Source organism: Oenanthe melanoleuca, chromosome 4A (genome assembly GCF_029582105.1).
Source record: "Oenanthe melanoleuca isolate GR-GAL-2019-014 chromosome 4A, OMel1.0, whole genome shotgun sequence".
NCBI classification, from domain to species: domain Eukaryota; kingdom Metazoa; phylum Chordata; class Aves; order Passeriformes; family Muscicapidae; genus Oenanthe; species Oenanthe melanoleuca.
Genome location: NC_079338.1, coordinates 15926904 through 15946330, shown reverse-complemented (window position 1 = coordinate 15946330; position 19427 = coordinate 15926904). Strand labels below are relative to the sequence as shown.

Genomic DNA, 19427 nt, shown 5'->3' with positions numbered 1-19427 from the left:
CCGGGAGCGCGGTGGGTGCGGAGCCCGTTCTGGACAGGTGTCGGTGCCGGTGTCGATGTCGGTCTCGGTGCCGGTGTAGGTATTGATCCCGGTGCCGGTGCCGGTGTAGGTATTGATCTCGGTGCCGGTGTCAGTACTGATCTCGGCGCGGCAGCCGGCCCGGCCCGGCCCGGGGTGGGGCCGGGGCTCCCCGCCCAAGGCGCGGCCCGCGCAGGTAAAGCCGGAGCGGCCCGGCCGCGGCCCCGCAGTCCCGCCGCGATGTTCGGGGTGCAGCAGCAGCTGCAGCCGCCCGCGCTGCCCCCGCAGCAGCAGCAGCAGCAGCACCACTACTACCGGCGGCAGCAGCACTACAGCACGCTGCCCGCCCGCCGGGCCTGCCCCGAGCCGCCGGCCTGCCCCGAGCCCCCGCCGTGCCCGGAGCCGCCGCGGCCGCTGCCCTGCCTGGACCCCGCTCCGCACCCGCAGCAGGACGTGCCCTACGACCGGCTCCGCACCTACGGGCCGGGCTGCCGCCGGGTCAGCACCTCCTGCTCCTCCCGGGCCGCCTCGCCGCTGGACTGCGGCCACGGCTGCGACCCGCCGCAGGTACACGGGCCGGGCTGGGGCGGGCTGGGACTGCCTGGGGTGAGGGGCTGACACGGACCGGGACACGGACCGGACCGGGCTGGGACACACCTGGGGTGAGGGGCTGCCCCGGACCGGCACCGGGACACGGGCCGGGACCGGCCCTCGGGGCTGCTCCGGACCGGCACCGGGCCACGGACCGGCCCCTCGGGGCTGCTCCGGACCGGCACCGGGACACGGACCGGCCCGCGGGGCTACTCTCTTCCCGGACCCGGTTCCTGCCCGGGATGGGAGGTTGCTCCGGACCGGACCCGCTGCCGCCCGGGCTGTCGAAGCCGGATCCCGCCCCGGGAGCGGCGGTGTGCCCGGAGGTCTCAGGGTCGGGACGGGTCCGGCCCCGGCCCCTCGGCTGCCCGGCGCGTTTCCCCGCACGGCAAAGCCGCTGTGGCCTCACCGGGCTGTCCCGGGTCACTGCCACCGCCCCCAGCGCGGTGTCACCTTTCCCTTTCCCACCCTTTTCTTTCCCCCTTTCCCCTCAGAACGCCGCCTTTGCCGGGTCCGTCCCCGCACGGCCCGGCTGCCCTGGGGCTGCTCATGTAAATCCCGCACAAGCCTGTGTGCTGATCAGCTCTCTCTGAATCCATGCTGCTCAGTCGGTTCAAACTGAGCTCGGACGCTCGGTCCGCGGCTGAGGTGTTGGAAAGCTTGGAAAGCTCTCACAATGCAGCTCAGCAGGTTTGTTGTGTGTGTATCCAAGGCACGGCTTGAAAGTTTTGGTGGAATTTAATGTCGTTGTAACACATGCAAATGGTATATTAAAACTAGAAACCAGTGGCTTAAGAACAGATTTGACTGCAAAACCAGCAAGGAGATGGGAATTTATTCTCAAACCATTTTTTTCCTCATACAGCAGAATATCATTAACATCGATAGGATTGCTCTGCTGTACTCAAACGGCAATGTACATTTATTTCAATCTGAACTCTTACTGAGTTTTCTTTCCCGAGTTATATTTACCTGTCAGAAAGATTCTGGATTAAGACCAATACGAGGTCTGAATTCCTGTCCAAGCAGTATTTGCATAGTTTGAGGGCTGCCTTCCTCTCCAGGATGGTTTATGTAAATCCTGGGAAGTGAGCGAGCAGCTGTGCTAATACAGGGACAAGAGAAAACAGTCTCAAGTTGTGCCAGCAAAGGTTTAGGTTTAGGTTTAGGTTGGATATTAGGAAAAAATTCTTCATGGAATGCTTGATTGAACATTGGAACACACTGCCCAGGGAATTGGTGGACTCACCATCCTGGAAGTGTTCAAAAATGTGTGAATGTGGCACTTGAGGGCATGATTGAGTGGTGGCCTTGGCAGTGCTGGGGAATGGTTGGACTCGATGATCTTGGTGAGTTTTCCAGCCTGAATGAGTCTGTGATAATATTGGCTTTGTAGGAGCTGGTAATAGCAGAGCCATTCCTTCTGCATCCTTAATTCTCTTTTGCAAGATATAGGGCAGGAGTGTAAACACAGGTCTCTCACCTCCCAGATAAGTGATCTGCTCAGCTAGGCTGGATGATGGTCTGGATTGCAGTTAATTAATTAAATATTCATTGGCATAAACACTGCAGTCCCAGGCTTCCTCTGCCTAGATAAGTACATGAACAAGGATTACAGACTCAAATGCTGTCGCTGCTCTATGGAGGTTGTTTAATTTTCAACATCTGTTTTAGTCACTGAATCCATTATGTCCTGCTGATGAAAACTAATTTCTTGCTGAAGTGTTTTGCTGGATGAGACTTTAAAGACAAGAGGGTGTAGCTCAGTCAGGCTCTGTGTGGGTTGCAGTTTCAGTGGTGGAGAAGGAAGGCGCCTAATACAGATTATTAGGAAGTTATTAAAGCAGAAAACAGTAACAAACAGGGAAGTCAGCTGGGAGGAGGCAGAAGTGGCACACTTGGTGCTGGATGGGAGTTAACAGAGAGAAGCCCTGGGAGGGGTGCAGGACGTTCCCAAAGAGTGGATCAGTCGCCCTTTGAGCCCATTGTGTAGGGCCACATAAAGTGAATAATGGGCTGATACCAAACTCACACCTGTGTTTGTTGTGACAGGAGAATTTGGGGTTAGTGGCAGCCCAGAGCTGCAGCTTCAGCTCTGCACTGCTGGTAAAGCAAAGGGCTGTCTTTGAGCAATATTTAATTTGCTTCTGCAGAGCTTGTGTGGATTAGCAATAAGGGACATGTACACCCCTGTTGGTACAGTGCTAGTGCCCAGTCATGTGGCTGGGGTGTGCTCTTGTGTTTGTGTACACTGCTAATGAGCTGGAGAGAGGGAGAATTTGAAACTGGTGTGTGCACAGAGCACATGTGCTGGTACTTGTTGTGGTTCAGGATTCAGGGTTTTTTTACTTTCTTGGTGTAACTTTGTTTTGTCCTTGGAGTAATTCACAGCAATTTTTGCTCTGCTTGATCTAAATGAGAAGTGTTTGGAATAAATTCCCTTCCAGTGTGGCTTATGTGTATAATCCCTTCTCCATGGTCATAAAAGATAATTTATGAAGTGGCACATATAAAACGTTTGCAGAGGGGAAAACCCTGACAAGGCTTTGTAGAGGTCCTCTGTCCATGAGAGAAATTTTGGGAGTCAGGTGTTTGTGTGGCTGGGCTCAGTTCTGTGACGTGCAAAGGGCTCCCATGAAATGCTGTAATATTAACCAGCTTTAGGGTTGGTCTGTGTTGTAACACAGCCTGCCATTTCCCCATTTCACCTGCCAACTGGAACTCATAAATCATGAGCAGATGACTAGATTGCTTGTAATTAGCAAGACAATGTGTTGTGGATAAAGGCCTTTGACATAGATGAAATTCTCACTTTCATCTCTAGGTTGGCTGAAGCCAAGGGTAACCTGTTGAAATTTAAAAAAAAAAGACTGAACTGATTGCTTCTATATAAAATTGGCACACAGTAAGGATAAATCTAGCAAATGCTTATTCTAAAATTAAAACATTTTATTTAAAAATCTTAAAGATTAGCAGAAATGTTCACGGAATTTTTAGTGTTACCTTTTACAATTCTCCTTATAAGCCCCATGGCAGGGGCTTGGAAGGGGAAGAACTTCAAAATCCTTTCCAACCCAAAACATTCTGTGATTCTGTAAAACAGACCCAGACTGACTGTCATAAAATTCCAAACCCAGTCATGCCACTGAAACCAACAGCACTGGGCTTTCCCTCTGCAATCACACCTTCCCCCTCCTTCTCCCAGTTAGAAAATGCTGCATCTCCCAACACTGCATCTTTGCTTGGAGAGAGCAGCCTGAGCTACACCCCTTGGGAATGCTGGAAAATGGGAACAGCCTGAGATCCTTTCCATGGCAGTGTCCCCACTGCTGGTGGCAGCTCCTTGTGCAGAGCCCCGAGCTGTGTGTGGGCAGCCCAGGCTGGCACAGACACAGCAGTTCTGCCTCTTGGTCCCCTCCCAGCCTGTGCCAGTCCAGCCTGCTCGGCTGGAATGGGAGAAAGGGCAGGCAAATCTGTCTTTGTAAAGCAGTTCTTTGAAAATGAAAGAGTTTGGGTATCTCAAAAATAAGCATAATTTTATCCAGGCAAAGCATTCTTAGGTTCTGTATAATATTACATCTACAATGAGACTGTTCTGTGAATATTATAAAGGTCTGTTTCACCTTAAAATGCTCCAGATTGCTCCATTGTGTGTTTATTCCTCTGAGACACCCTGGATGTGAATCCTCCCTAGGTCTTGAGTTAGTCCTGGCACATTTGTCCAACCTTTCAGTGAATTCCAAGGCTTTTGTTCTGTGTCACACAGTGGCCCTGTGTTGTCCCTGTGCTGGAATGAAGCACTCCCTGCTGTCCCACGGCTCTCTGGTGTCACAGCTCTGTGTTCTCCAGCTGTGCCTGCTCTGAGACCAGTGACCATTCCTTTGCTGGGTATTTCACTCTTTAGTTCCAGTTCTGCAGGTGCAGGGTTGGGCTGCATGTTCCACCTCTCTGTGCTGTCTCTTCTCTGTGTTGTGTCCCCAGAGCCCTGCTGGCACATGGGGTGGCAGCAGCACTGAGCAGCTCCCCAAATTTCTGCAACAGTTTTAATTTTGAAATTTCTTAATTACTCTGACTGCTGCAAAAACAGTTTCTTTTTTACTTCTGTTTCTCTTTCCTGGTGCTGTTATGATTCACTCTTGGGAGGTTTGGAAAACTGCTCCAGGCTTCCTAAACTTATGCAACAGTTGACAGGAAACCTGACCTACTTCAGAGCTGCTCTCACCTGGCTGAGAGTGTCTGAGACTGAACAACATAAACTTCCCCCTGGCTTTGGGGAAGAAATGATTCATTATGAAAATTGGAGGTTTGTGCTGTGAGGGAGAGCAAACAGTGTGCTGCAAACTGACAGATTGCCCAGTCCTTAGACTGGGTTCAGTGGGAGCTCTGCTTGTTTGGGTAAGGACCTGGAAGAGTTGAAGCAATGTGTGATTTATTAGAACTGGTGGAGGACAGTGTCTGCAATTGCTTCTAGACAGAGCTGGGGCAAAACCTGAGGAAATCTACTTGAAAGCAAAGCTGCAGCCAGGGACAGATTTTTGTAATTTGAAGAGGCACATCTCATTTTTCATTCAGGAATGTGCAGATGCTCCATGTGAGCATCATTCCCAGAGGTGGCAGCTGTGGAGTTGTGTGCACTGGATGTGACCCAGGGGTTGTTGGGCAGCTCCTCTACCTGTTCACTTCTGACTTTAAGCAAAATCCAAATTTTCATACCTTGGTGAAACAAAGAGTATGATGCATCTCCATCTACTTCAGCTGAGTTTGATGTGTAATACAAAAAACTGAAAATAAAAGGGATGGAATATCACCCATGGGACATAGGATCCAGGAAGTCTCATCCAGCTTTGATTTGTAGCCTGTTCTGCTGCACTTACAGAAAATATGGACTCATTCACTCAGACCTGCAAAGAGGGGATTGAGAAAAACCCAGCTCTTAAAATGCAGTGATGGAATGTGTCCTGTACATGAACCAATTCCCTTGGGCTATGAAGGCCCTGGGTTTAAAACATCTCCAGGTGATTGTGGCCAGTGGATCCCAAGGTATTTACAGCCAATGTCCATAATCAGGTTCCTCTGCCAGGAAAGGTGCTGGAGGTTGAAGTGCAGTAATCTCTGAGCCTTGTTTCCTTCCCTGCAGGGCACCATTCGCAGGATCATTATCGAGAACCCGGATCAGGTGAGGAAACTGTGCTGGGCTTCCCCCAGCTCCTCCAGGGGGTGAACACAGAGCACACAGCTCCCACCTCTGAGGCTGGGAGATGGAATTGTGAGGGATGAAAACACTGCACAATGGCCATTCAGGCCATTCCCACCTCTCAGCACTTAAATCTTTATTAATATTGATTAATTACTGCATTTGTTTCACATAGTCCCTAAGCAAGCACAGCCAGTTTGTTCCCAAATGGACACACACTCACACATTCACATCACATATATTTAAATTATCTATTTTTAGTCAAAATGACCCTAATCTTGAGTTTGCTGTTTCACAAGATTTAAGCATGCTTTTATTTACGTGTTTTACAGGAGCCATTATCCCCTTTTCTTAGAGGGGCCAGTTTCTCTCCTGGAAATAATGTCATCTATGAAAAGACAATAAGAAAATATGAGCTATTAAATCCTCTCCAAGTAAGTTGGGTGTTTATATTATCTATTGTTGGTAGCAGGAAATTGATGTTTTTGGGTTGGGTTGGACACATTCAAAGAAAATGGAGCAATATTTAAGGAGAGCAGAAGGTGGAATATTTGCTGTGTTTTTCCTAAGAATTTTTATTAACTAACAATGAAAACTGCTGTATCTCTAATACTGTCAGTCTGTATCTGAATAGTGGCTGTGAATTAGTTTCTTGCAGTAGCTTCACAACAGAACAACCAAGATGCATTTTTAGAAAAAAAAATTTTTTTTACTAACTCTTGAAAAATATATATTTGTCAAACCTGTCTCCAGTTTTATCTCACAATTGGTGTTTTGTCAATAGCAAAACTATTGCTCAATTTTTTTTTGCTCTAAAACATTTCCAGCAGGAAAAAAATTTGAAATTTAGCATATCTCAGAGTGATTTGCCTGAGTTTTTATACTTTGTTTTTTAAAACTGAACTTTTCATGCCTCTCTGGATTTTAGACAGCTGAATTCTCCATGATATCTAATCTCTGAAGTGGAAAGGGGAAAAAATGTAATTATAAATAACAGCTTCTTTCTTTCTGCAGATGATGTGCAAAGAAAATAATAAAAAATTGTGTTTATCCCTGGAAACCATAGCTTTACTTCTGGTTTTTGTTACCTGGGCTATGTTTAGATTTAGGTCAAATTAGGAATGTAGTTTTAAAGGAAGTTTTCATGTGTAATGGGACATCCATCTTGGGAAAGGTTTTTCACCTGTGCTTCTCACTGGCAGCTATTAAAACTGGAAGGAAAATTGGTGAATTACAACCTTGGAATACAAAAGTGGGAGACAAACTCACATTCAGTTAGGTATAAAACTAATTTTATTTGGATTATTAAAACATCTGGAAGCACCACCAGCACTGTCAGTCACAGACACTGTCACAGTCACATTGGCCAGAGAGGTTAATTTCCCTCTCTGTGCAGCACTAACAGGTCCTTCCTTCTCTATCCCAGGAGAGGCTTTTTGCACTCCAAACAGTGTCCAGCACTAGCAGGTTCTTTTATATCCCAGGAGAGGAATTCCCCACTCTGTGCAGAGTGTCCAGCACTAACAGGTCCTTTTGTGTGCCAGGAGAGATTTCCAGGTGTGCCCAGTGGAGCAGTGCCCACTGCTCCCGCTCACCAGCAGTGCCAGCAGACATGTTTCATTAATAATTGAGGTTAATTCCCCACTCCATGCAGCATCCAGCACTTACAGGTCCTTTTCTGTTCCAGAAGAAGCATTTCCCACTCTATGCAGAATGTCCAGCACTAACAGGTCCTTCCCTGTTCCAGGAGAGAGATTTCCAGGTGTGCCCAGTGGAGCAGTGCCCACTGCTCCCGCTCACCCAGCAGTGCCAGCGGACATATTTCATTAATAATAGAGGTTAATTCCCCACTCCATGCAGCATCCAGCACTTATAGGTCCTTTTCTGTCCCAGAAGAAGCATTTCCCACTCTATGCAGAGTGTCCAGCACTTACAGGTCCTTCTGTGTTCCGGGAGAGACATTTCCAGGTGTGCCCGGCAGAGCAGTACCCGCTGCCCCCGCTCACCCAGCAGACACGTTTCATTAATAATTGAGGTTAATTCCCCACCCCATGCAGTGTGTCCAGCACTAACAGGTCCTTTTCTGTCCCAGGAGAAGCATTCCCCACTCTGTGCAGAGTGTCAGCACTAACAGGTCCATCCCTGTTCCAGGAGAGAGATTTCCAGGTGTGCCCGGCAGAGCAGTGCCCACAGTGCCCGCTGCCCCCGCTCACCCAGCAGTGCCGGCAGACACGTTTCATTCACTGTTGAGGTTAATTCCCCACCCCATGCAGTGTCCAGCACTAACAGGTCCTTCTCCCCGCCCCAGGAGCGGCAGTTCCCGCTGTGCCAGGCAGAGCCGTGCCCGCAGTGCCCGCCCGCCGCGCCGGCCCCGCTCCCGCAGCAGTGCCGGCAGACACAGACGGGCTCTCCCTGCGAGCTGTGCCCGGGCCCGGGCGGCGACGAGTGCCGGGCACACCCCGTGAGGAGGGGCGCGGCCCCCCCAGAGCTGGTGAGGGCTGGGCGCGGTTTGTTCTCGGGCAGAGACGAAACTCCGGGAATGAGCGGGTTTATGGCTCTGCAGTCTCCGGGATTTGTGTTGGACTCTGAGCACCGCAGCCTTGTCACTCAGCACGGTCTGTGTGTCTGTCTGGGACTGTGTGGGCTTTCTCAGGTGCTGTTGGGGGGAAAGGCTGTTTGAGGAATTGTATTTCTCCTTGTCACAGACCTGTGCTCAGGTGTGCACTGAGATCAGCCCGTGGTGTTTAACTGTGCTTGTCTTGCCGAGCTGTTTGGTTTTGTTTTTCTTTACCCATCAATTCAGTCGGGTTTCACCTGTCAGTCTGAGGGATGCACAGCCTCTGCTTTGGGAGGAAACACACATTGCTCTGTAACCTTGGCAAACATCAGCTCAGGGTTCCTCTCCTCCCACGCTGATCCACCAGGGCTTCAAATACATTTCAATTTGATGCAAAAGTTGTTGACACGGATTCAGTGGAAACACAAAAGGAGCTTCCTGGTGTTCCTGTAGCCTGTTGGTGCAGCTGAGGAGGGAGTGCAGCAGGTCCCTCCTGTGCACCCAGTCGGTGTTTGGGTCACAAACACCCTGGGGACCTCGGTGTCAGACTGTGCAGAACCTTCTGGAGCCTGACACACCCATCAGCCAGCTCAGGACATTCAGCTTGGGCTGTGTTCCCACAGAGCAGAGGACACTGCTGTGGAAGCAGGACTTGGCCTGTTTCTTGTAGCTCTAAAGGAAGTCATTCCTCTCTGTAGAGTTTATTGAAAACCAGCAGATATGGAAGACTCCCTACCAAGAAAAGTGTAAACAAGTGCAAATGACTAGGAACAGCCAGACCCAAATCCTTGTAGCACTTTGATCCTGAGAAGGGATGCTGTTGTGATGTGCTGCCTGTCTCTGCCAGGTGAGCTGCCCCCAGGACCCCCCTGAGCAGCTGGACTGTCGCTTCTTTGGGGAGCTGCTGGCCGAGCTGCACCGCAAGAGCACCGACCTGTACAGCTGCCTGCTGCAGCACGTGGAGAAGATTGGGACAAGGTACTGTCCCAGACATCCAGCACTGCACAGCTGACAGGGACAGTGCTGGCTGTGAATTGGTTGTGCTCTTTGTTTCTTCCTGACAGCTAGATTGACTGAATGTTTTACACATTCATCTGATTTGCAAGTAACTGAGGTCACAGAAATGCTGTAAGCCAAGGAAATTTATTGAATTTGATGCTTAAGAATTATATAGCCCACATGTGTTTGTACATCGAGCAAACAAGAACTTAAAGCACACTCTGACATGTATTTCATGACACAATTCTATTGCTGTCTCCTGAAGAAACAACCCAAACATCCAGATTTTCTCTGTCCTGTTGTGATGTTGTGTCATGGATTAAAGGACAGCCACCACCAGGCACAGAGCTCAGTCTCTGCTTCCAAATAAACATTAAGCACATTTTCTGCAGAGCCCTGCAGACCACCTGTGGGAAGAAATGAGAGTCACAGCAGGCAGTGAGCACAACCTCCCCCTTCCCTGCCAATCACCCTCATTCTTCTCCCTCACTCTCCATCTTGTCTGGTGCTTTCCAATGTCACTGAATAAGGAAAGTGGTCCTGTAGCAGGGGAAAAAAGGGAATTCAACCATCACAGAAACGCTGAAAGTGCCAAGTCAACACTTGGGGCAGGGCAGTGCATTGCAGCAGAGTTGTGGGCAAACCATTACCCAGGCAATTAAGGGAGTAATTGGGTTAACTGCCCATAATTGGGATAACTGCCCAAAGGACTGGGACAGCCAGCCTGTGTTAGCCCTGCTCCTGCAGGACTCCAGCCTCCCCAGGAATTCCTCCACAGAGGGAAGGTCATGACTCTTCAGCTGATAAAGACCCTTCCTTGCTCTGTATTATCCAGATAATTTTTTAGTGATGAATACTGGCCTGAACCCTGACAGTTCTCAAGCAGCTTGGAGTTAACAGATCCTTGAATTTTGTGTTTTCCAGGAACCACGACATTGAATTCACGTGCCAGGTAAGGCCAGGCTGTCCCCTGACAGTGGGAGGAGGGTTCAAGCAAATTTAGCCAAATGAAGGAGGCTGGTTTTTTTTAGTTAATGCTCCCTGCTTGGTAAAATCATTCAGACCCTGAAAACTACTGCCAGGCAGGTGTTTGCAAATGTGGTAATACTGAAAGGATACTTCAAGAACTTGCATTATTCCAGTCTGAGAGTCAAAATCTGGAAGTCTCTCCTACTGTTCCAGTAATGGTTTCACTGGAAGATGACTTGCACAGGTACCTGTATTTTTACAATGTGTTTTTTGCAAAGGCTCTTTCACTGCCTGGCTAGTGAAGCTGCTGCTGAGCAGCAGGTGCTGCTCCTTTGAAGGCATTCAGTGTGAATGGGGCAGAAATACCTGTGCAGGGTTCCTGCAGGAGGCAAGGCCACTGAATCTGGGCAGCATCTCCTGGTGGTCCTCTGGGGTTTATTGGCAGCCCATTCAGAAACACAAGGTTTTACCCCATGATAAACTGCTGGGAGTTGCTTAGCATCAGCTGTTAATTCCTGACAGAGGATTGGTTTGAATAGTGCTTTTAAATGTTAAATTCAAGGATTTGAATATATGCTTCATGTATCATTTTATCTCACTTTGTACATGCCCCACATATAAAAGACTTTGGAAGTTTTCTGGATAGACTTTGATCTATTTTTGTTCTTATTTGCCTTGTACTAAGGATGTTTTTCATAGCAGAGCTGTGTAATTAATGAAGAAACCACATTACTATCTACCAGGCAAAATTCTTAATCAAGATGTCTCCCCTTTCCTCCCTTTTTTGCTTAGACTGAAGATATTGAAGAATTAATTCCCAAAGGACTGTCTGAGGCAACAAAGCAGCAGATTCGTTATCTCCTCCAGGTATGGGAGGCTGGCAGCCAGCAGGAGCTGGGAGCAGCAGGAGCTGGCTCACACACAGCAGGGCTTGGTACACAGCACCCTTCACTCTGCATTCCCTCATCCCTTTGTTTCCAGAGTGAAGGGGTGGAATGGTGGCTTTAAGGGAAGTGCCACAGTCCACTTGTGTGTTTTAAACTGAATTTTGCTGGGGCTTTCCTGCAGTTTCACTGGAAACTGTCTTGGCTTTGGAGCACTGACAGGAGAACAGAGACCTTTCATCTTTCTGTGTTGTGTATTAAGGCTTTACTTTAAAAGCCAAACGCAAACAGGAGGTGCTAAAAACCCAGAAGCAGAGGCTGAATCCCACCTGCTCCCAGCCCAACCCTGTGGCTGGGCATGGAGCAGGGAGTGAGCTGAAGAACAGCCCAGGACAAAACCCTTTACACCTGAACCACAACAGGAATGGTTCCATTTGTTGGCAGATGCCAAAAGCACAGCTCAGCACTGAGTTGCCAGGTGTGTCAGAGCAGGATCCAGAGCAGCCTCAGCAGGAGTGTCCTGATCTGGGCTCCCTCAGGTAGGGGAAGGGTGATCCTACCTGGGAGCTGCACCTTGGAATCATTTCCTGGTAAAAAAAATCCAATGGAATGAAGTTGGGAAGGAGCAGCCTGGTCTGAGTTCACAGCTGCCCTGCTGTGACCTCCCCCATCCCTTCCAGCTGGAATTCTGTGCTTCTCTTACAAGGAAGATGGACATCACCCCCAAATATTCCATGGGCTCATGCTGGCACACTGTCCTGGGAGGCTGGTTCAGCTCCAGGTGACAAAGCTGGAACAGGCATTTCCTGTTGTCTTTGTGTCCAGCTGGTTTTACATCCTCACAGCTGTGATTAGAAACTGCAGCCACAGTGGCTTTTGGGGAAGCAGGTGTCAGGATCAGAGTGCTCTCAGAGCCCTTGGCCAGCAGGACAGAGGGAGGGAAGGGTTTGCACAGCCCAGGATTCTGAGCTGGGAATGCCCAGAGGCTCCTCTGAGCACACACAGAATCCCACTGGAGAAGCACATGGCATCTCTGGGATTTAGCAACCTCTAGAACTAAGCAGTTGCTGAGAGGGGTTTTACTTATGTTTTTATACTCTAAATTTCACCATTTGACTCAATTCCTTCTTTCAAACTACCCTATAGTGTATTACACAATAAAACCAACAAAACCATAGGCAAAATTTAAATTCTAATTTAATTTCAAAACAAACAAAAAGGTGAGTTACACTAAGAATGAAGTCTCAGTCTCATGGCACCAGTGGGGATAAAGCCCCATATGGACAGAGCATGAGAACACATTCATCCAACCCACAGGAGGGTTTCACTTTTGTCTGGACAGGAAAAAAACCACAGATTTTGCACAGAATATTCAAGAGAGTCACAACTTGAGCAGTTATTTTGTGTGTCCAAGTCTATTTTTCTGTTTTAAATATTATAAATGTATCATGAAATGCAACAATTTATATTTTTACCTGAATCAATACCTAGCTATTAGAGGCTTTAAAATTAACATTCCAAAGGAATATTGGACTGTGGTCACTTCTTGTTTTTCTCTTTCATCCAGGTGACTCCTTTCATCTTTGGGATCTTTTTCCTTTTAAAGGGAGGGGTTGGCTGTATGAGCTTTTTTAATTTAAATTTTTACAAATGTTAATTAAATTCCTTCACCCTTGAGCCCAAAGCTTTGCCAGATCTCAAACATGACTCATTCCTCTGTGCCTTTTCAGGCAGGGCAGTAATTTTTAAAAATCATTGTAATCACAAAGCTTTGAAAGCTCAAATAATTGTGACATATGAACACATTTATTTTTCCCTTTATTGGTGTACAAAGGCAGTTCTTCCTTCTACTTTTAACAGTGTTGTCCTGTGTTACAGGGCAGAAATTGAACACTAGCACTTGCAGAACAAAGTGCAATGAAAATATTTCCTGTAGAAACTGTGGGCACTTCAAAGGATGTGCAATGGTTTTAGAAGTTACTGTCAGCTGTAAAGCAGTTTCTGTTCTACCTCTTGTCAGGCATATTGTAAACAAAGCTGCCTAATTAATCCCAATTATCCTTTTAATTTCTCCCCTCCCAGATGAGAGCGACATCGGACAAATCCCTGAGGCTTGTGCTTTCCACCTTCAAGAATCTGCGTGAGGAGCTCTGCCATTTGCAGGATGACCTGGGGGTGAGTCCTCTTCCTCCCTGCCCATGGCTCATCCAGCTGTGTCCAGGGCTGGCATTCCAGCCTGTGGCTGTGCTGGTGGCAGTGGCAGCTCTGTCAGTGCCTCAGGGGGGCTGGATGGACACGGGTGGCTTTGGCAGCTCCAGAGGTTCTCTGGCCTTCAGCCATCCCAGCCCTGCGGCTGTGGATGCAGGCAGCAAATTCCTGTTGGGGAAGCAGCAGTGTTCTCCACACCAGCCCAAGTGCTCAGCACTGCTGGGAATGTGGCAGCATTGTCCTGGAAAATGCCAAGCTGAGGGAGGAGGAGTTTGAACTTGAGCACAGAACAAGGAGTCTGTGCAGGAGGCTTAGTTTTGGGGTGGGTTTTGTTTGTTTGGGTGTTTTGTTGGCTTCTATTTAAATTGTTTCTGGGACAGACTGGAAGGGCAGTGTCCAGGCTCCCAGCACAAAGCCACAGGCACTACAGTATGTGCTGTGTACCTAAACCCCAAACTTCCAACAAAGTTGAGCATTCTCTCAGTTCTAAAACATCCCTTTATTATTGACTGAATGTGCTGCACTTTATGGGAAGAGTTTACTGAAAAGTTGCAGCTTTTGACTGTAAACTTTTGACTTTTGTCCTGCAGAAGCTGGAAACTGACAATATCTTGCTGAAGAAGGATTTGGCTTTTAAGGATTCTCAAGTAAAAGAATATGAAACAATGCTGGCTTCTCTGAGGGAGAACAACCGTCAGCAGCAGGTGAATCGAGAGACATTTTCAGTGTCATTCCAGGCAGCCAAAATGGGGGCAGTTTGCTGACTTCTGGGTACTCTGAGTAACTGCTGTCTGCTGTGTGATGCTGTTCCTCCCCTGAGGAATTGCTTGTGCTCACTGCCCCTGTGCTTTCAGCAAGGGCTGAGGGACAGCACTGCCAGGTGCCGCTCGCTGGAGGAACAGCTGCTGTCCCTGCGGCTCAGCGAGGGGGACAAGGAGTGCCAGCTGAAGGAGCTGGAGTACAGCAAGAGGGCCCTGGAGCAGGAGATCCAGAGCCTCAAGCTGCAGGTGAGGCCTCACCTGGCTGGGTGTAGGAGCTGAGTCCCAGACTCAGAGGGGTCAGTGTAGGAGAACTAACGATGAGAACTCTTTGCACAATAAAAACGCGTTCTGTGCTGCAGAGCTGCTCCAGCCCCAGCCTGCAGACCACGACGGACGAGCTCTCCAGCCGCTACGTGGAGATGATCAACAACCTGAGGGAGGACAAGGACAGGGAGATCCGCAGCCTCAGGGTGAGGGGACAGCAGGGACAGCTGGGACAGCTGTCCTGCACCTACAGCAGCACACAGATGCCACTGGCACTTCCTGGGTGGATCCTGCTTGTGCAGTTACTTTGCTCATACACTGGTGATGGTTTGAAACCTAAACTGTAATTTAAGAAACCCAACTGTTCTTTAGATGAAGAAATTAGGATCAATCTGATTAGCAGGCTGTCTAAAAGGATAATTTGTGTGTCTTGATAATGTAAGAACTTAGTGAAAAGACACTTAATGGGAAACAAAAATAAATCCCAGTCACAGCTGTATGTAGGAAATGTCTCTCATGGAAATCAGTGGTAAAAGTCTCCAACCCTGAAAGCCAATTCAACTGTTCAGTGTTGGTTTAGCTTTAGAATTACAAAATCATTAAATTAATACTGGGTAGCATTCAGTCTAATTAGCACTTTCTGACTTTCCTGTGTGGCTCAACTTCCTGACCTGAAAATCCCTGGGTCTCACTGTTGGTTGTGTTAATGAAATGCCAGCCCTGGAGCCCTGGGTCGGTGCTGAGGGGCCCTGCCCAGAGCCCCCCACACCTGAGAGCTCCTGCCTTGTTCTGCAGTCCCAGCTGTGCCAGTTCCAGCAGGACATCACCAGGAGAGAGGGGAGCAACAGTGACTTGCAAATGAGGCTGCACGAACTGACATCGCTGCTGGAGGACAAGGAGGCTTTTATTAAACAACAGCAAGAGGTAAAATAATACAAGTTATTTCTCTTCTAAGGGTTTTTGTGTTTAAGCCTCCATGTACTGTGTAGGTGGAACCTTACAGGATAGTCCCTTGTCCTCTCCTGGCTCAGTAAAGGGGGTTAGCATTTGTTCTAACTGAATGCTGTTCTCAGCCTTCTGGAAGGGCAGAGTTTCAGACCCTTGAGACAAATTTCTACAAATATTTTGTGGCTTTAGTGAATTGATACTTCAAAAGCATTACTTCACATCAGTGTTTGCTTTTGGTTTTCTCAGGAGCTTTTCAGACTGAAGCATGAGAAGTTATCTGGCAGTCAGTCCCCTGGGGTGACAGCCATCATCACTAAAAAGTAACGTGTTATTCACCTTTTTTAAAAATACATCATTTGGGCTTGCCTTTGTTTAGGCTCTGTTAAGTAATCTGTTCAACTCTCTGCAGGTACAGGAATCAATATCCTATTCTGGGTCTCCTGTCTGATGACTACAAGGTCACATCACCTGTCAATAAATCACAAACCATTGTAATTGAGAGGACTGGGGAGATCTGGAAACACGTAAGTTTACCAGGAGATGGACTGTTCCCTCTGCAATCCCTAAGTGTTCAATTTAACTTCAAAGCAACTATAACCCAAACTGAGAGCTCAGGGATGCCCTCGTGGTAATTTAACTGCAAGAAGCAAAGTGACTGACTGCCAGGGAACTGTCCTGGCTCTTGGGTGCAGGCAGTAATTGGTGGGTGTGGTACAAATAAAACCTTTTGTTGTTCTCTCTGGCACGTAATTACCCTGAACAAAAGCACAGCGTTGCTCTAACCCCGGCCCCGGGGTGTTGCTGTGCTGGGCAGGTAGGAGGGACTGTGTCCTGCTGTGCTCTCAGGTGAGGAGGGATTTGGGAGGGCTGTGCTCCTCTGCATTAGGAGCATTAATGACTCCAAGCTATTACTAAAACATACAAAGCACCACATCCCTGAAACTCCCCTTGAGCCAGGGCAGTGACCAACCCAGGAATGCAGAAGAGTGGTGACATTTTAAGGAGTGATTCAGAGTTAAAACAGAAAACAGGGCTGCAGAAGCTATTTCTGTTACAGGCAGGGCTCGTGGTGCCAAGTCTGGCTACAAGGAAAAGGCTGCAGAAATGGCTGGGTGGCCAAGCAGGGGTGGTGGTGGCTGCAGGCACAAGGTCACAGCAGCAGCTGGACACAAGCACGGGGGGACACAGCCAGGGGACAGTTCTGTGCCAGCCTCAGCAGATGCAGGTAACACACCTGCATGCTCCTCAAGGGGACCTTGCCTGCAGCAGGATTGAGACAGCAAAAGGCTCGGGTCACTGGCAAAGAGCAGAGTTTTATTACTGATCCCTAAACCTCAGCCAGGTGCATTGCAACCTAGTGAAATGTCAAGCAATGAAAAATATCAATAGATAAATGAAAAATAAAGTGTTTGATACAGAGGAAAGGCTCACTGGTCCCCTTGGACACTCTACAAGAGAAAACAAGTAGGTAATTAAATGAGATGCTTTATGGGAGGTAGTTTTGTTTCACAACAGAAACAGGTTTGTGTATTTCTTCTAACAAGCTGCTTTTTCTTTTAGGAATGAGAGAAACCTCAGAGCTGCTCCAAGGAGTTCACAACCACTAAAACTGCTTTACTTTCTGCTCTTCTGCATCCAAAAAGGTTCAGTCTGATAGTGAGGAAGGCTGGGAAAACATTAAGGACTCACTTTTCCCTCGGAAGAGTGGGATGCTCTCCCTCTGTGGACTTCAGCTGTTCTTGACTGGCTCCTGCCCTTCAGCCAGTCCTGAGGCAATCTAGGAGACAAAAGGAAAACACCTGAAACCTTTTCCTCTTGGTCCTTGCAGCCATGTTCTGTCTCCTCATGCTGAGAGTGGGAATGACCCCGATGTCAGTCCCACCCCTCCCACAGCTGCTTTCAGTGCAGAGCCACGGGCTGCATGGGAACTTCAAAAATACCTCACTGGGAACTGCTCCTTCCCTTCCACCTGCCTCTGTCTGGGAAGCTCGGACACAAAGGACAAAACTTACATCAAACCCAGCTTGTGACCTGGCAAATGCCGGCAGGACCCAGTTCAGTGAAGGGCTGGGCCAAGGCTCATTTTAGAGAATGTTTCTGACCTCAGAGGTGATGTATTTTCAGCCCCAAACCAGCTGTAAGTATTTATTTGCTGTGCTTCAAATTTTCAAGAAGTTGGTATATTTTTATATAGAAGAACTTTGTATAAAAATAGCTCATGGACTAATAAATTTCCTTATCAGACTAACCTGCCATTTACAATTTCTGCTCCTTGCAGGACCACAGAAATTCTTTCAAACTGATTTGGTGTTCATGATTCAGTAGTTGTCTGAGCAACACAGCACAGAGACTCACAGGGAAAGTTTGCAACACTGCAATCCAAAGGTGCTCTTCTATGGTGGGGTTCTTGCTTTGCTTTCCTGCTGCAGCCATGTATTTCTGATCCAGATAATAGGGACCCTAGGCAATGTTTAATGGGGAAACAATACTGGAGGCTACCTGTAACCATGAAATAAACCCAAGTCTAACTCTCTGCATCATTGTCTGTCTGTCCTGGAAACATCTTGTCTACAGCTGGAGGGGGTGGTGGTGTCTTGTTCCCTCTCCATGAATCCTTACAAGTGAAGGAAAAGGGCTGGCTCCCTTTTCTGGCTGCTGCTGCCTGCCCTCCCTCAGGTGATGCAGGATGTCCAGCTGGCCTTGTGCTCTTCAGGCCTGGGCAGAGAGCCACGAGTAAAACCTGTTCCTGCTGCTGCTCTTTGAGTGTGTCCAGCCTGAGACAGGGCTGCAGTTTCACCAGACTGGCTTCACAGAAAGGTTTTAATGAGTTAAATACCTCATTTGAATGAGGAGTGCCTTGCCCCTCTGCATTCAGTAATTATTCTAAAACAGGTTCTAATGCAAGCCCTTTTCTGCAGAGCAGTGAATAAAAGGTACATCTACACTCAAGAGCTAAGGTGCTCCTGCCATGGGACAGTGACAGTGCAATAAATAGTTGTAGTTACAGTGTCAGCAAAAGACTTTTCACCTGTGGTGATCTTAAACACAAAAAGGACTAACAGAGGAAGACCCCATGTTTGTTTAATGCCATCAGAGTTACCTGTGCAGGTGTCTGGGTGCAGGTGCTCCTTGTGCTCCCACCAGGGCCAGGGGTTTCCCACAGCTCAGATGAAGCTACAAAGAGCAGAAATGGGAGTTAATGGCCACAGCTGCTGATGGCTCATCCCAGCCATGGATGTGCAGAGCAGCCCCTCAGTGACACCAACCTGCATTTCCTCTACTCCATGGCACAGCACAGGGCACACAGGGAACTCTCTTAAGGAGGGACAGGGCTCAGACCAGGAGCTGCTGGGCATGGTGAGACAATTCCATGGCAAAGGCCACCATCAGGCAAATGCTCTTTTCAAATCCAGCTGCTCATCCCAGTGCAAACACCATCCAGGAAAGCTGCAGCCTGCTTAGAAAAAGCCTGGCCAGGTCTCTGTCCTGGGGGGAGCAAGGACAGCTCCTCAAAGAATCTGAAGATCACCAGACCCTGCAAATGCTACAGAGCAGAGGCTGTAACTCCACTTTGTACTCACAGAAAACACAAAGCAATGAATGGTTGTCAAAAAGCTGAATTAAGCCTAGTAGATAAAGCATATGGCCATTTATTTATAGGCTGGTTTTGTTTTCAAGCAATGTGTACTTAAAAAGCAAATTTAGTATATTTTACTATGAAGTACCTGTTACTGTGGGCTCAGCTGTCCCCTCTTTGCTGTGGAACTGGAACTGATTTATCTCGTGGTTTCTGCTGGAGTTTACAGAAACTCATTTTCTCATTAACTCAGCTCTGTAAATCCTGGTAAGAAGAATTTTACTTCAGCTCATTTCCCACCTCACTTTCAAGTAGGTCCACCAAGATGACTTTTTTTTTTTTTTTTAAGGAACAAATAATTAAAAAAAAGTCAGATACTATTTACTTTATATAATTACAACAATATACATTCTGCCCTGTCTTTATCTGCCAGAATGCAGAGTCTTTTTTTGCACTG

The 19427-nt window shown here is 48.0% G+C and overlaps 1 protein-coding gene across 2 annotated transcripts; it reads left to right on the top strand.

The window, feature by feature from the left end:
- The first annotated feature begins 206 nt into the window (after positions 1-206).
- On the top strand, positions 207-17925 carry POF1B (POF1B actin binding protein). 2 transcript variants are annotated; one of them, XR_008840502.1, is made up of 16 exons: positions 215-585; positions 5747-5785; positions 6136-6237; positions 8112-8294; positions 9208-9338; positions 10284-10311; positions 11121-11195; positions 13295-13387; positions 14011-14124; positions 14275-14427; positions 14541-14651; positions 15241-15369; positions 15640-15713; positions 15803-15917; positions 16954-17530; positions 17672-17925. XR_008840502.1 is itself a non-coding variant. In XM_056491308.1 (15 exons), the coding sequence occupies exons 1-15, from the start codon at positions 259-261 to the stop codon at positions 16957-16959; spliced, it is 1680 nt and encodes a 559-aa protein (XP_056347283.1). In that variant the 5' UTR covers positions 207-258; the 3' UTR covers positions 16960-17925. The 2 variants fall into 2 exon arrangements, 1 of the variants encoding a protein (XP_056347283.1); XM_056491308.1 differs by having other exon boundaries at positions 207-585; positions 16954-17925.
- Positions 17926-19427: the final 1502 nt, after the last annotated feature.